The sequence below is a fragment of the Schistocerca cancellata genome, chromosome 2 (assembly GCF_023864275.1).
Source record: "Schistocerca cancellata isolate TAMUIC-IGC-003103 chromosome 2, iqSchCanc2.1, whole genome shotgun sequence".
In the NCBI taxonomy this organism is placed as follows: domain Eukaryota; kingdom Metazoa; phylum Arthropoda; class Insecta; order Orthoptera; family Acrididae; genus Schistocerca; species Schistocerca cancellata.
Window position 1 is genome coordinate 538,917,994 of NC_064627.1, and position 18,149 is coordinate 538,936,142.

General features: G+C 41.1%; 1 protein-coding gene across 1 annotated transcript in view; it reads left to right on the forward strand.

Moving 5' to 3' along the window:
• The window catches only part of LOC126162094 (Golgi to ER traffic protein 4 homolog), a 65,354-nt gene extending 47,435 nt beyond the window's left edge, over positions 1 to 17,919 (forward strand). The window contains exons 6-8 of the mRNA XM_049918371.1: positions 6,590 to 6,730; positions 7,777 to 7,922; positions 16,214 to 17,919. Coding sequence (XP_049774328.1) covers positions 6,590 to 6,730; positions 7,777 to 7,922; positions 16,214 to 16,335 — 409 coding nt within the window. The 3' untranslated portion in view covers positions 16,336 to 17,919. The remainder of the gene's footprint in view (positions 1 to 6,589; positions 6,731 to 7,776; positions 7,923 to 16,213) is intronic.
• The last annotated feature ends 230 nt before the right edge of the window (positions 17,920 to 18,149 follow it).

Here is an 18,149-nt window from a genome sequence, read left to right on the forward strand (position 1 = left end):
GTCTCAGTTCTTCGTAGAGCATTTAGAGGACAAGTTTGGGAAGGTGGAGGGCTTGCAAAAATGCGGTGTGGGTCGGTCTTGATAAAATAGCATCCTCTACCCAGTCACGGGTGTTACTCGCTTGTAAGAAGCTGGGGGATGTTTCTGTTACTATCGTGCCCCATAAAAGCTTAGATATGGTCCAGGGCATTATCTTCCACAGGGACCTTCTTTTACAGTCCGATGACCGAGCTGCACACCAACTTAGAGCGACGAGGTGTCCATTTCATCTGGCGCATCCACCGGAGTCCAAGGGACAATCAGGTTGCCACCGGTGCCTTCATCTTGGCCTTCGAGGGTACACATTACCCGAGAAGGTGATTTCAAGCCATATATCCCTCTCCTGATGCGATGCTCCAAGTGTTGGAAGTTCGGCCATATGTCTTCCTGCTGTGCTTCTAGCCTCATATGTCACGATTGTTGTTGTCCATCCCATCCCGATACTCCTTGTGCCCTGCCTCCCATCTGTGTCAACTGCGGAAAGCACCATCCCCCTTGTTCGCCGGACTGTAAGATTCTACAGAAGGAATGGAAAATAATGGAATACAGGACCCTGGACCGACTGACCTGCATTGAGGCTAAACAGAAATTTGAACGGCTTCATCCCATGCGCATGATGTCATCTTATGCCGCCACTGTCATTCCTGTTACAGCTCCGTTGCACCACATATAGTCAGCTCTCAGAGCCGAAGGACCACACCTGGCCCCTTGATAGTAGGGGGCACTTCCCTCCCTGTTGCTCCCGCACCTCCTACCTTGGGAGCAGCAACCCCCAACCATCAGGGACACCAGTCCACACTTGTAAGCTGGAGAAGCTTAAGTGTTCGTCGACTTCTCTCACTAGGAAGGTACCCCTTGGGTCACTCCCTTTCCAGGTTCCTACCAGTGGCAAACTAGACACCCGCCAGGGGCTGAAGAAGCCCCACGTAGCTGGTTGTAGGGCATCGCGGTCCTCTTCAGTCCTGGAGACTGAATCAAAGAAGCCCTCCCAGCAAGGGCAACCAAAGGAACAGCATGAGAAATTGAAATCTAAGACCTGTAAGACTAAGGAAATTGTGATGGCACCCACTCCACCGCTACCTACAAGCTCTGCATCTAAGTATGCGGTGGAGATTCTGGCATCCGTTGACGACCTAGCTCCCACCAGTCCCTCAGACATGATGGATGTCACTCCCGCCGGTACTCAGTTGGTGGCAGCAGGTGACCCAGCGGCGTAATCTGCCTCCTCAGTCCCTTCACGTCTTCCTCAGCCATGGACAGTGTCATCATCCAGTGGAACTGCAGCAGTTTTTTCCACCATCTTGCTGATCTGCGACGACTTCTCAGCCTTCGCCCTTTCCTCTCCATTGCTCTTCAGGAAACTTGGTTTCTGGCGATGCGAACCCCCGCCCTCCATGGCTATCGGAGCTATTATAAGGACCGGGCAGCTTACGAGAGGGTATCTGGTGGCATCTGCATCTATGTCCTTCACTCTCTTTACAGCGAGTCTGTCCCTTTACAAACACCTTTAGAGGCTGTCGCTGTTCGGGTGTGGACGCCTCAGGCTGTTTCTGTCTGCAATCTCTATCTTCCACTGGATGGTGATGTCCTGGCTGCGCTGGTAGCCAAATTGCCACCCCTTTTCTGTTACTGCATGACTTCAATGCCCATAACCCACTGTGGGGTGGATCAGTGGCAACAGGCCAAGGCATCATTGAGCTAGTATTGGCACAGCTCGACCTTTCTCTTTTAAATACTGGTGCCTTCACACATTTCAGAGTGGCGCATGGCACATACTCAGCCATCGACCTTTCGATCTGCAGCCCTAGCCTATTACCATCTGTCCAATGGAGCGTGCATAACGACTTGTGCGGTACTGACGTTTTTCCGATCTCTCTGTCACTGCCAAAGCATCACTCTTCTGGGTGCACCTGCAGATGGGCTATGAATAAGGCTGACTGGGACTTGTTCACCTCCATTGCCACTATTGAGCCTCTTTCCAATGACGCCATTGATGCAGTGGTTCACTCGGTCACCACTGGCATCGTTATTGCCACAGAACCTGCCATTCCCTGTTCTTAAGGGTCCCCTCTGTGGAGGACTGTGCCTTGGTGGTCACCCAAGATCGCTGAGGCGATTAAAGATCGCAGGCGGGCACTCCAGCGTCACAAGCGGCATCCCCCATTGGCACACCTTATCGCCTTTAAATAGCTCCGTGTGCAAGCACGCTGCCTCTTTCATCAACGCAAGCAGGAGTGCTGGAAAAGGTATGTCTCCACCATTGGCCTCCGTTCCTCTCCATCGCAGGTTTGGGCCAATATTAGGCGACTCTATGTCTATCGGACCCCCGTCAGCGTACCTGCGCTTTTATTGAATGGAGCAGTCTGTACTGACTCCAATACAATTGCAAACCACTTAGCGGAGCATTTTGCCCAGAGTTCCACTTCTGCGAATTACCCACTGGCTTTCCGCTCCCTGAAAGAGCGGTTGGAACATTGGAGCCTATCGTTTCACACGCGCCATCCTGAATCGTACAATGCTCCGTTCGGTGAGTGGGAATTCCAAAGTGCCCTACTGCTTGCCCAGATATGGCTCCTGAACCAGATTGCATAAACTGTCAGCTGCTCAAACACCTCTTGGTGGACTGCCAGCGATGTCTCCTAGATCTTTTCAACCATATGTGGGTTGAGGGTGAGTTCCTGTTGCAATGGTGGGAAAGCATCATAATCCCCGTGTTGAAACCTGGCAAGAACCCACTGGAGGTGGACAGCTACTGCCCCATTAGCCTCACCAACATTCTTTCCAAGTTGCTCGAATGCATGGTGAGCCGGAGGTTGAATTGGCTACTTGAGTCTCGGGGCCTTCTGGGTCCGTCTCAGGGTGGGTTCCGTAAGGGCCGCTCTGTAGCCGATAATCTGGTGTGCCTGGAGTCTGCCATCTGTACAGCCTTTGCCTGCCGTCAGCATCTGGTCGCCGTCTTTTTTGACATGCGGAAGGCATACGATATGACATGGCGACTTCACATCCCCTCTACACCTCATGGTTGGGGTCTTCAGGGTCTGCTCCTGGTTTTCATACAAAATTTTCTGTCTCTTCGTTCCTTCCGCATGCAAGTTGCTGCCTCCCATAGTGCCTCCTGAGTTCAGGAGAAGGGGGTACCGCGAAGATCTGTCTTAAGTGTCTGCCTCTTTTTAATTGCAATTAATGGGCTTGCTTTGGCAGTGGGAGTGCCTGTCTCAGCTTCCTTGTATGCTGACGACTTCTGCCTATACTTTAGCTCCACTGGCATTGCAGCTGCTGAACAGCAGCTGCAGGGCGCTATCTGCAAGGCGCAGTCTTGGGCTGTAGCGCATGGCTTCTAGTTTTTGGCTGCCAAGACCTGCGATATGCATTTCTGCCGACAACGCACTGTTCACCCTGAGCCACGGCTTTATCTTGACGGTGAACCATTTGCTGTGGTGGAGACGCATTGGTTTTTGGATTTGGTTTTTGATACCCGGGTGACTTGGCTCTCTCATATTCAGCAGCTTAAACAGATGTGCTGGTGGCATCTTAACGCTCTTCATTGCTTGAGTCACACCAGCTGCGGTGCTGATCAGTCTACCCTTCTACGGCTGTACCAGGCATTAATTCAGTCTCGTCTAGATTATGGGAGCCTGGCTTACAGTTCGGCATCACCTTCCACATTGCAGTCGCTTGACCCTACCCTTCACAGCGGGATCCGACACAACACTGGAGCTTTCCAAACAAGCCCTATCAACAGCATACTTGTGGAGGCAGGTGTCCCTCCATTGCGGTTCCGGCACCAACGGTTACTGGCTGCTTATGCTACACACATTTGTAGCTTGCCCAGGCATCCCAATTATTGTCTCCTGTTCCCTCAGTTGGTCGTCCATCTTCCAGAATGGTGGCCCCAGTCATGGTGTATGATCGCAGTTAGCATCAGAGCTCTTTTCTCTGAGCTTGAGGTTTTCCCTCTTCCACCTTTTTTCCGGGCCACTCTGCGTATACCCCCGTGGTGTGTGCTCCGCCCAGGCCTTCAGCTCGATTTGGCACAAGGCCCGAAGGACTCAGTCCCTCCTCAGGCCCTCTGCCGTCGCTTTCTTTCAATCCTTTTTGCATTTCAAGGCTCTGACAGTGTCTATACTTACAGTTCAATTGTTGCTGGTCGTGTCGGTTATGCTCTTACTCCAGGGGATCATTATGAACAACACTCATTGCCGGCTGGCTGCAGTGTTTTCACTGCTGAGCTGGTCACCATCTCTCGCACCCTAGAGTATATCCGCTCCTGCTCAGGTGAGTCCTTCATTATCTTTAGTGACTCCTTGAGCGGTTTACGAGCTATCGACCAGTGGTTCCCTCGCTCTCGTCTGGTGATGGCTATCCAGGAGTCCCTCCATACTCTTGCCCGTTGCGGCCACTCTGTGGTCTTTGTGTGGACCCCAGGTCATGTCGGCATCCTGGGAAGTGAACGTGTTGACACGCTGGCCAAACAGGCTGTCGGTTCACCAGCCTTGGAGATTGGTCTTTCGGAGAGTGACCTCAGGTCGGTTTTGTTGCAGAAGGTACTTCGCACCTGGGGTGAAGAATGGCGCACCCTTCCTTTACCCAACAAACTTCCGGCCATCAAGGAGGCTACCAGTGCATGGCGCTCCTCCTTGCGGGTCTCTCACAAGGACTCTGTTGTCCTCTGCCGGCTGCGCATTGGGCACACCTGGATAACACACAGCTATTTATTATGCCATGAGACCCACCTTTGTCACTGTGGGTCAGCTTTGACGGTGGTCCACATCTTGTTGGACTGCCTGCTTTTAACTCTTTGCCCAGGCAGACGTTTGCGCTGCCTGATATGCTTCCTGCACTTTTATCAGATGACATTGCGATGGCAGATTTAGTTTTGAGTTTTATTCGTGCAGGGGGTTTTCATCGCTTGATCTAAGTGTTTGTTCTTTTTTTTTTTGTGTTGAGTCTGGCCTTTGGCCTACGATTTTAGACTGGGGTTTTTAGTGCATTTCTTGGTGGTGTCTTTTCCTGTTTTGTTTCTATGGTCTCTGTTTGTGTCCGTCTTGTCCTGTGTTCTCTCTTGTCATCTCCACTGTTTGTTCTTATTCTTTGTGGGTGTTTAAAGTTCGTGTAAAAAGGGACAAATGGCCCTAGTAGTCTGGTCCCTTCAATCCCACAAACCAACCAACCAAGTTTTCAAGCTTCACAATAGATCTCAATACACTTGCTATAACCCTCAATGTCCATTGCATGCTGTGGCTTTCCTCAAAGTGACAATTGAAAAGATACATCTGTATGTCTGACAGGGCATGATGCAAGTTCGATTTATGAAGATGACAGTTCCATTTTTCTGAGGGGAGGGGTTGGAAACAGCAGCCTTCCCCTGTTCCCTGCTGGATATGTCCTTAATGATAAGCAGGTGAATAGAAAGAAATAATGGACATGTGGCATATGCCATTCGTTAAACATTGAAGTCTACCAGATGAGGCCATAAATTGTTGATACTAGATGCAGCGTACTAAAAGTTTTCTAGTTTTTGTGGTATACATAAAAATATACTGTGTGTATTATTGTATCGAGATGTCTTACCTGCTTGTGAACAATGTTAACATTCATTTTGACTACCATGTGCTTATCACAGAACCTGAGAAAATTGTGTTTTTCGTTGTAGTGGGTACTTGTTTATTCTGCGCGCTGAGAGGTGATGTTCATGAATACGGAGATGAGCAAAACAAAAATAATCCAATCACTTAACTGACATTGAATGGCATGGACAAAATCTTAGATTTCATTGATAGTTCTTGTCGTCTTCAAGTATACTAACATTTATGTTGACCTCATTCAGCCATAGAACACGCTGCAGTATACGTACAGTAAATATTAGGACTGAAATAAACATTGTTTTAGAAGTCATAGGCACGATTCTGATATTTGTTGATAATGTGACATATTTATGATTCACTTCACAGATACATATTGTAAATTGCAAGTTTCTGGATGTGATGGCAGGCACAGGCCTGTTGCTAAAAGAATACTAACCATAAGGCCCAATTACTCTACACTATTTTAGAGCGAGACTGTGGCCAAGTGCAACATGACAATGCTGTCTATCAAACCTGAAGTCCAGATTTGAATCCCCCAATTTCTTTTGCTCACTCTGGATGGATGGATGGATGGATGGATGGATGGATGGATGGATGAGGCAGCTTAACCCCTTTTGATGGGAAGCATAAACTGCCTTATGTTTACCAATTTCCAGGGGTGTAGGAAGACAGTCCCAAGTGTATTTAACACTATTAATTGAGTGTAAACATATGTTCAACGATGATCGTTTGTGACCTCAGTTCTTTCACATAATGGGCAAATTCTGGACAAAGCCTATCTGTTCTTGGAAATTTCTCATTGTGAGATATTCTGACCTAAAATGGTGAATGGGAAGTGAATGAAAGGAAAAAATTAAACTATTCTCTGATTAAAAACTGAAAATTGTTGGTGTTCTTTCCATTTTTCTGTAATAGCCCTGTTCCTGTCATTGATGTTACAAAAAAATTATTTTGAAACATTTCAGGTACCTCTGTCTTCAGAATAAACAATCAGCAGTTGAAGCGTTTAAGTGCTATACAAAGCAACACCCAAATATTCAGGCTGGGCCACCATATATTTTACCCCTGCTCAACTTCATATGGTTTCTTTTGCAAACTGTAGAAAGGTATGTACTAACACATCAGTACACATATCTGCATGGTTTAAGGCTGCTGCAAATAAAATTTTTCATTACAAGTCACAGAAGTTTAGAGGAATGCAAAGACGTAAATTACCATGTGCTGTTACTGAAAGAAGAGCTAATTAATGTTGGATATTAAACTGTGCATATTGACACTTGAAACTAATTAAGTGGTTTCTTTGTAATATACTACATGAATCACCTAAGCTGCTGACCTCAAATATTTGTGGAACCATGTAAGATATCATAATTTTGTTTTCACACTATTGAATTGTAATGAAGTTCTCATTAAACTGTGTATAGTCTTCTGTGATGTCAGTGTTAATTATGGAGATGTTAGTATCACCTTTGTTTCCTCAAATAAAACTGTAGTACACAGACTTGGCATACTATGTAAGGGAGAACACAGTAACTATTGTGTGACAAATTCCTTGATTGTATTTCTCACACAAATATTGTGACTGTAAGTTTGTAGCTTCCATGCCCAGTGTCATTTTGAATAAAATAATTTTGGCTATTAGGACTCATCATTGTAAAAAACTAAACGAACAGAATTGCCAATCTTTTGACTGCACCACGTTGATCGAAACATCAGCAGTTTAGTTGCTTTAGCGTTTTACAGTGACGTTGCCTGATATCCAAAGTCATTTTATTCATAAGCATCATGACCAGTTTTGCTTTTTATTTTTTAGTAATTTGATGTTTTGTGTCCATTATTATGTAAAAGATTCAACATTTCTGATACTGACTTATAGGAAGCCAAAAAAATGTATGACCTAAGGCTGAGAAATACAGTAACAGAAAAACTGTTGTAATTTTGGCTACAGTGATCAAATATCTAGAAAAGATTAATTCAGTTTAATATCACTCACAGAAATTAAGTACAGTAAATGGTTTCTCTCTTTTGGATATCAAACTTATTGCTGTTTTGTGTAGTAGTTTGTAATATCAAAATTTTGAAGTAGTGAAGTTGTTTACTTACTACTTTGTCTGTCATGTGTGCCTCATAATTATGACTGTTTTTCTTTCAGTGGTAAGCTAGCTGCTTTTATTGTCTTGTGTGAGAAATATGAGCCAAGTATAAAAAGGGATCCATCATATACTGAATATCTTGATAAAATTTCCCAAATATTTTTTGGTGTCGCTGCTGCCCGTCCAAAGACACAAGGATTTTTAGGTAATGAAAATATTTACTGAATTCTTGCATTTTATTTACACGCAAGTGTCACAGAGCTACGTTACTCTTTTCATGTTAAGTGCATTGAACAACATTAACAATACATCTGGTGCATTATTTGTAAAGTGTTTGCTACTTACGTGGCGTGTATTGTGCAGTGTTACCCTTCTGCTTTTCGAGAATTAAATACTAGTAATGAAACTCTGTACACTGTACTCTTTCATGTCATAAATATATATTTTTAGATTCCTTTTCTTATTTTACATGCATTGAATGGAGTACTAATTGAAGTAGTAAGCCTCGGGGATTGCCATTCCATTCTGAAACAGACTGAATAGGAGTGAAGGTGCATTGTAACCTTTTCAGTTTTCCTTGTTTCTTGGCTTCATAGTTGTCATTTGGTAGGAACTTGTGGACTGAATAAACCTGGTAGTTACTTTTGATGTTGGCAGTCTTTTCCATGAAACAATCCTCCAGAGCAAAAATAAATAATGATCTTATGAATCAGTAAGCTAAATATTGTTCCTGTATTAGAGGATACTTTTTGGGTTTCTAGACAACTTGACAGTTCCATTTTTGTATATAGTATTTTGATGGCTAATGCAAGATCTTGATCAGGTATTGAGAGATTTGCTTCTTTGTCACAGGATTACTCGCAACATATAACAAATGGGACAGCATCTTTCATTGAAGTGATGTGTGTACTAAATGAGACAGTCAATCTAGCTCGACATTTGAAAGCACATTGTTTACCGACCACAGTGGAAAACAACGCAGAAATCTCAGCATTCCGTGTTACTGATCAGTGTTGATATTTTCACCAATGTAAAGAAAATGATACCCCAGGCTGTTCAAGAATATGATCCATGATGTCAAAAGAGTGATACTCATTTGACCATGTGAAACTCGGTTTGACCATTTGTCCCACGATATCCTGTGAACAATAGATGAAAGGCAAGAGCCAGGTTTAATATTCCTATATCTTGCAGACTCCCCTCATGGTCCCAAACCTCCATACAAGTTTTTCAGTTCATCTGCGATTCTGTAAAAAATTGTATGAGTGATAGGTATAGTTTACTGGCCAAGTCTTTCTGCTGAAGACTGTACTAGTTAAGATTACCATTTCATGAGTTATCTTAGCGAATTGGCACATAGGATTTCCTCCTACCTCTTCTCTGTGAAGCTCTCGTGGAGGTTGCCCCTGAAAGTGGCTCCTGTAGCACATTGCATTCTTCAGAAGGTGCAAGCAAGTGACATGTAATTTAATTGGTGGTGCTTGTAGCTAATCTATGTGAAATAAGTCCCAGGAAGCCGTTAAAATGCATTTATTTGTAAGCACTGTAAACTAGTAACATTTTAGTATTATGAAATGATTGCTATCAAAAAGTTAATAAAATCAGAAAAAATAGTAAAGCCAACTATCATATTAACACTTTGCCATCCGCATGTCTCGTACAAATTTATTCGCTTGGCGCCGGCAGTGATAATTCGGATTACTTGGCTTGTCGATGGCCACTTGTCACCTTTCTGTTGATGACAAGCTTCAAACACATGGACTTTTGCTCGCTTTAATTTTTCGAGAAATCCTCTATTTTGCAGTATCGTTCCACAAACTCGAATTTTCTTTTCAAGTAACTTATCTGCAAGTTCTACACTGTTATAATAATTATCCATGTGGTGGTGACTTCACTTTCCATAAGGAGGTGTCAATAGTTCCATCATTGTTTTTGATAAAAGTTGTCCAGTGCCGGAATATATCTTGAATGAGGAAATGTATCCCGTACTCGAATCGCAGAGCATCCGAATGAGTATGCCGTATTTCGTAATTTTTGATGGATTGTAAACTTTAAAATTTAACTGTCCACACCACAGTATCATTCCTTCATCAATTGAGATGTTTTGACTTAGATTAAATGTTTCTTTAAACTTTTCATAAAAATAATCAATTACAAATTGCACATTGAGAAGCTGGTTGGCATTACCCGGTTTATTGTTGTTGTTGGAAAAATGTAAAACTGATGATATTTGTCTGAATCGGTTGCAGGACATCATTTTACGAAATATTGGTGTGTCTATTAACTGATTCATTGACCAATAATCATTGATCCTTCCTTTTTTTACAGTTTCCTTAAGTATAACAAGCCCAAACCGTTTTCTTAGTTCGGATCCCGTAACATTGACAGATTTGGCATTTCTTAATGCAGTTTCCTTCTATTGCAATTTTGACTGTAATACTGGTCGGTTTCATTGCTAATATATTCAAATAGATCCTTCACAATATATAATGCTATGATATCCATGACGCTCTGTGTATCTTTGGGAAATATGTGTGGACTGGGAGATCCTTCAAATTTATTATTGGTCCTCAGTAAATCATAGTCTGTCTTCTTCGTCTGATTCATCCGAATCAGTTGGCAACCATAGTGTTTACTGAATTCTACTTGGACGTATTTCACTATCTTCCAACAATTCTGCTTCACTTTCATTTTTTTGATATCCAATGTCTTCTTCCCAATCGGCCAAGTTGTCAAAAACGTCAGACAAGATGAACACAAATTCATCATCAATAATCGTATCGTCTCTTTCGTCTGAGTGCACAAGTACTCATAAAAACAAAAAAACTTGTTGACATGTGTCACTCATTGTTAACTAAACAAAATACCAACAGAATGAAAAAGATACTTAAGTTCTGTCACCGGACATTGTGCGATACTATGCTCATGACACCACTGAGCGATACCGTGCACACACTACTATGCTCATGACACCACTGAGCGATACCGTGCACACACCACTGAGGTGTAGCCGGGCGTTGACAGCTGTTTCACACACGACACCACTCTGGTGTTGCTGGATGGCAAAGTGTTAAGAACAGGCTCAGTGTACAGCCCATTGGTGACTATCACATATGAACAGGCTCAGAGTTCATCTTATTACTGACTGGCAAGATTAGCAAACAGCTGAAATCTCTTGCTTACATTGTAAAACTTCATAGCAAATCCATGTCTTTGGTAAATTAACAATATTCAAGTGCTTACTGAATTTACTGGTTTACTGCACAGCATTATCATTGTTTCCAAGCTCTGATAAGCCGTAGGCTTCTCTTAGTACCAGATATGCCAAAAGAGGACTGTAATTATTAAAATTTAATAAAGTAGAATCAAGTGATTCCCCTACGTTTTTACTCAGCAGAGTAAAATCTATTCTCAAGGCTCAAGTTCCTCTCCTCACTCTCATGGTTACCGATATGCCATATGGTTCAGTTGCTACATCTATATCTATGGGAATGAGCTACCTACTTACTGCGATCTTACTCTGCGACACTGCTTAATGCAGCAAATTGGCTTCGGCTCTCTGCCAAGTTCCAGTAAATGTAAAATTTGGAAAAATTAATACTTTTCAAAATAGGGGAACCTCACAATTTCCAGAAAGCACTCATCTTAGTGTTCCAGTGCAGACCATTAACAGATGTCTGAGTATGCAGAACAGGTTCTCAGATATGTGAATGGCTCAAAGACTTCATAACTACATTGTCTGGGGTAGTGAGTGTTTCTCAGAGAGAAGGATTTTGTCAGGAGTGCCCCAGGGAAGTGTTAAGCTCTTGTTCTGTATAATCATAAATAATGTGATGGATAGGGTGACTGTTTGCTGATGATGTTGTAATGTACAAGAAAGTGTTAACATTGAGTGCCTTTCGGAGAATATGTGTTAACTTAAACAGAGTATCTGTTTGGTGTGATGAATGGCGGCTTGCTCCAAATTTGGCGTGTTGAATGGCAGCTTGCTCTAAATGTGGGTAAATGTAAGTTAACGAGAATGATTAGGAAAAATAGTCATGTAATGTTTGAATACAGTATTAGTGTTGTGCCGCTTTATGCAGTCTTGTCAATTAGTTAGACATTGTTTTGTAAAGAGGTATGAAATGGAAGTATCACGTAAGGTCGGTAGTAGTTAGCTTCACTTTGTTGGGGAATTCTAGGAAAATGTAGCTATCTATGAAGGAGACAGTGTATGGAACATTGGTTTGACCCATTCTTTAGTGGTTGGGAACCCCACCAGATTGAATTAAAGGAAGACATCAAAATGATACAGATACATGCTGTTTGTGTGTTACCGGATGGTTTGATCAATACAAGAATATTACAGAGATTCTTTGTGTACTCAAAGGGAATCTTGGAGGGCAGACGATGTCTTTTGATGAAATGCTATTGAGAAAATTTAGAGAAGTGACATTTGCAGCTGACTGCAGAACCATTCTGCTGCTGCCAATGTACATTCTGTATAAGGACATCAAAGATAATACAGAATGAGAGAAATTAGGGCTTGTACACAGATGTCACTTTCCCCTCACTCCATTTGAGAATGGAACAGGAAAAGGAATGACTAGTAGTGGTGTAAGGTACATTCCGCCATGCGTCATATGGTGGCTTGTGGAGTATGTACGTAGATGTAGATCTGAACCTAAGTGTTTAATATCCCCTCTAAATGCCTAAGGCAGGCTCATCCTCTCCTACCCGTTGCTCCCCAAGTGTCTTACTGGTTTACTCAGTTTTCAGTAGCGTAGACTAACTGATTGATGAGTGGAAGGATCTGTGTACAAGTACTTGCTTGGGCACTTCAAAATTCTCTAAATTGTCCAAACTGAATGGGTTGTTTCATTGTAGTGAAGTGCAGTGTAGATATCGAAACTTGTAACTTTTGTGACATTCGTAATCTGCACTTTAGTTCCCAACTTCATGTTCTCAAATTACAGCAACTTTATTATTTGCAAACTGACTACATTATTGTTTAGTTACTACACACAAGACATTCTTTCATTTGGAATCAATTAAATCTCCACATGAGCCCCTGCAGTGCTAAAATATTTTTGTAGATGATCAGTTATGTTTACAATTACTCTTCTCTGTACATCACTTGGAAAAATTTGTGACCACATTGGCAATTCTTACTTGCAATGCATCCAATGTTTTTGATGTCTTTCATTCATTCATTAATCCATCCATCCATCCATACATACATAGCATATGTCATGCTGCAGATCTTAGCAAGAAGGAGAACCTGAACAGTAGAGAAGCTGTTATTAGTAATTTAATCTGTACAGTGCATTAACAACAGACAATCAATATAGTGCTTAATGTTACAAGGGCCAGTCACATTTATGTGATTACTACCTATGGTCAGAGTCAGCATGCAATAACCACTTAGAGATAGCATGTGGCAGCACTAGCAATGGAGGTTATATAATTCGTGTTCAGGGATCCAGAAAGACAATGCAGTCATTGTCATAATATGGAAATGGAGCGATTTATCTGATGCCCAAAAGAGCATGATCATTGACTCTCAGGCCAAGGGTGGAAGCATTTCTGAAACAACTAAGTTTCTAACAGTTTGCATGTTGCCGTGGTTGAAGTATCCCATGCATAGCGAAATGACACTATCCAAAACAAGTGCTGAGGCAACTTTGGTGCACCACGGCTGTAGATGACTAGGCTGAATGACTTCTGTGGAGACCTGTACTTGTGAATAGACATGCATCTGTTGAGCAACTGATCACCCAGATGAACCAAGGGCCTACCAACAGTGTCACCTCAATGATTGTTCAGCAAATGTTGCTGTGTATGGGCCTCTACAGCAGACACCTGGTTCATGCACCCATGCTGATAGCTGTTCATCAGCAACAAAGGCTGGAATTTGCATGCCAATACCACAACTGGATGCCCACTGAGTGGCGACAGGTGGCCTTTACTTATGAATTCTGCTTCAAGAAGCTCCATTGGGTGTTGGTGTGTGTGACCCTGCAACAGTCGTTAGAAGTGCCTAAGCTGGAGGAGAGAGCGTTACGATTTGAGAAATGGTCTCATGGCATTCTCTGGGTGATATTGTCATTTTGGAAGACACAGTGGATCAACACAAGTATGCATGTATCCTTGAGGATCATGTCCAGCACTACATGCAGTTTAACAATGAAAACAATCAATAATTGATAAAATTATTTAATTGTATGAGTATAATAGAGGGAAACATTCCACGTGGGAAAAATATATCTAAAAACAAAGATCTCATCATCTTTGTTTTTAGATATAAATTATTTAATTGAGTAGATAAAAAATCTACTCACCAAGTGGTGGCAGAACACACACATAAAAGACTGTTGTGATTGGCAAGCTTTCGGAGCCAGTGGCTCCTTCTTCAGGCAGAAGGGCTGAAGGGGAAGGAAGAAGGATAAAGGAAAAAGGAAAAGGACTGGAGAGGTCTAGGAAAAGGGGTAGATTTTGGGAAAGTCACCTAGAACCGTGGGTCAGGGGAGACTTACTGTGTGGGATTAGAAGGATAGACTGATTGTTGAGGACTGTATCAGACGAGATTTGAAAATCTGAGAGCTTAAAGGTGGAAGACAGGATAATATGCAAGACAGAGATTACTACTAAAACATCGTGCACGAGTTAGTGCAGCTGCCCACAGCACTGAAGACAGCGTGGCTCCATATCCCTGTCTGTATGTTCTAGAACCTCATTGACTATCTTCCTTCTCATCTCACAGTGGTCCATACTGCAAAAGATAGCTTTTCAGTTTTGTGACAGGTGGTCACATTAATGTTACGGGACTGTATAAGTGCTTACACTAGTTAAATGTAGCCTATTGAATTGCTAAAAAAAAAGGGTGTTGCTTTCTCATTTATATTAAGTTGTTTTTCTTTGGGTCAGTCATTTTCCTTCTTATGTGTGATAGTGATTGATAATGTCCAAGGAGGTGAAATAAGGTATTTACTAAATGGTGAAATAAAGTGTTTATTTCAAAATAAAACAGCTTACCCTGGAAAAGGACTTCCCTCAAGAAATTCGTAGTGGCTGTATACATAACATAAAAAAAGTCTGTTGTTGGTACTCTATTAGTAGCTTCAAATGCAATTCATAACATTGGTGTTTATCAGAGAATGTAGATAACTACATTTGTAATAAGCGATATCTATTTACAATGAAAATGGCTTCTTCTGGTGTAGATTACAGGAATACTGTCATTGAAAGTAGTTTATGAGATAATTGGCAGAAGTAGTGTGATTTCGTAGACTTTCCCGGCATAATAACTGCTGATATTCTTCACGGGTTTGCAGCTGGATCATATCGTCGTCCAGACAGAATATTTTGGTGGACCAGCGGGCCGCCATCTTCAGGTGAGTTAATGCTCATGCAACAGCAAGGCCGTGCACGAGCATTAACTCACCTGAAGATGGCGGCCAGCTGGTCCGCCTAAATATTGTCTGGGCGATGACATGATCTGGCTGCAAACCCGTGAAGAATATCGGCAGAAGAAGTGGTTAACGAGGTTATCTTCTCAATTTTGACAGGAATTGGCAGAGATTAATAATTTCTTGCTGTATGTACCAGAATATGTAACTCTACTGTGAACCTTAGACAAACAGTAAAGTCCAATAGTGTTTAATATATTGATTGTGTAAGTCACAGTTCAGCTGATACTCAACAACAAGAGTAGACGGACTGGGAAGGGAATGCAAGAAATCCAGGAGTCTTAAAGAGATCTCTGCCAAGTATTCAGTTACCTACTTTACGTAACATTCATACTGGTCACTTCTCCTAAATAAATACTTCGTGTATATAAGGTATCCCAGAAGGTGTATCCGTAAGATAACAGCAAGTGATGAAGTCCTATAGAAACCAATGCCATTGCCTGTTAAATTAAAAGCAAATACTAGGTGGCCCCACACCAAAGCACCACTGATCAGTCAAAAGTGGAAAATACTATGCCCAACCTTTGGGACCTATAGCTTAATGTTGGTAACATTATCACTGATTCTTGTGGATGACAATCTGCCTGATACTGTAGTATCAGTGGCCCAGACCATTGTTATTAGCTTCCCATTACAATGATTAGCTGTTTGTGCATATACCATTAGACATTCAGCTCACAGATGACCATCATGACACTGCATAGCTATCTTGGCTCCATGTTTTACAACTGCTGACAAACCATAATTTACTTACACCAAAGAAAAGACATTGGTGCTAAAACCTCAGTATCTAGTATTAGGTCATTTAAGTGATAGTAAAGTGACAATAATTTGAAAATAGTGAAGGACTTCCAGAACTCTACATACCCTGTAGATTATTATGGATATGCGAAGCTAGATACTTGTTATAACTACTTTTATGATTTATATCATACTGCTGTATTTTATTTTGATTAATTTTTTATTTCTGTTCATTAAAAAATGTTAAATAATCTGATAAAACAATAACAGCTGACATTGTACTGAACTTCTTCTATTATTTTAGGAAACTTTTTAAGCTCCATCTTCTCTGAACTTGGCAATTCTGATTCGTCAGATGAGGACACACCAAATGAGCCCTGCCCATCCACATCTCGGTTACATATGGAAACTGATAATGCCAACTGAGCAATGAGAAACGTTGTCCTAAATTAATGTGTACAGTGTGGAGGAAAACTGCTCACCAGTGACTATTTCCGTGAATGGTATTTGGATTGCTTGCTGTTATAGACAATTAAAATGATCCAGCCCAGTCTGTTAAATTTATGTAGAAATACCATGGAATTTTGTTGGATATATTTTATTATAGAAAATACTGTCAAACTGCTTTACTCTCCGTTTGCAGTAACAGTGAGTGTACAGGGTGAACGATAATCGAAACTACATTACACGAAGACATTAACACTTCAGATGTAGTGGAGAAATCCATTTTAGAGAGTTTATATTTTTTAACAGATGTGTACATCAAATGCATACTGATGCAGATTAAAGTTTTTTAAACTTCTAGCAAGATATTTCTAATTAACATGTGTGTTTTGTTGAAAAGGGTACAGTGGTGATCCGATAAGAAAATGAGCAGTTGTTTATAATACAAAATGTGATAGTTTTCTAAACACATTTTTTTTACCGCTTGAACAGTTTTTTTATCGTTAATACTGGTCCTGTAAACTCATTATAAATATTATTTTCCCTGCCTTAATGACATACAGTTATTCTCAAGACAGTGAGATAAGTACCTTTTTGTCGTGAACAGTCAGCTCTCCAATTTCAGATGGTGTTGATTCCATTGTTGGTCTTATAAGTAGCACAAAAGTAGGAATCACAGACAGAAGTTTTAAAGTGTCTGTACAGCAAGCGGCCATTTATGTAGCTTCCAACACAATTTTTTTCAGAGGCTGTAGATATAGTATGGTGTTGTGACGGAGTTTCTTGGACCACATTGTCAGATTTAGCTGGGAGCAGTTTCAGGGTGGTAAACTCAGTTTTTACAACCTTCCACTCTTACAGTCATTCTGAGAGAGACAAAGTTTCTTATAAATGTTCGCATCAAGTTGATCGAAGCGAATTGCAGTGTTCTATGAGGCTGTGAATTACATACATCTGTAGTTGTACATATTCAACTGTTAATGTTGTGCACTGTGGCTGCAACGGAAATAACATACAAACAGATAAACCAGTTATCAGCTACTTACAGTAAGTAAAATAAATACTTATTTGTTTGGCTTCCTAAAGATGATGGACCTGCATTCATGTTGATATATAAATACTGTTGTCGTAAAGATGATAGCTAACGTATGGTTAGAGGTATGTGTCTAGCACACATTTCAGGATATTTGAATGGGATAATGTAAGGAGTCATACAGTAAACATGTAGCTGTCTATTTTAGAACACTTGTGAGCTGACTGGAAATTTTGTAACATTTGTAAATCTACATTTCTTTTCTTCATGAGTAATGAGTCTAGTTATTTATAACGTATTTAGGAAAATGAATGCTAATTTGAGTTGTAAAAATGTTTTTGTAAGAATGTGTTTGTGGAATGTTTCCGCTTCTGAATTTTTTGTTGTTGAAAAAGCATCAACCGATCACATACCAGTTTCATTGCTTAATAACGAACCAAATTGTGTGTTGTATTTTTTTTTTTTTTTGTCTTTGAATATGACTGTGAATTCAGAATGAAATAAAGTGAAATGTTTATGGGATTATAATTTTTAATAAGAAGAAATCCAAAAATGCATACTCTAGAGACAAGTGATAAGTGATATAATTAATAAATATCATTTAATACCTGATACGTAACTAGTGGAGGGATTTTAATGTGCAAATTATGGTCAGAAAAGGGGAAAAAGGTTCAGAAATAAATACAAAAAGCTGCTGATGAAATTATTTTATTTGGGTTTAAACTAGGTACAATAACTTTCTATGGTTCATTAACACACTTTT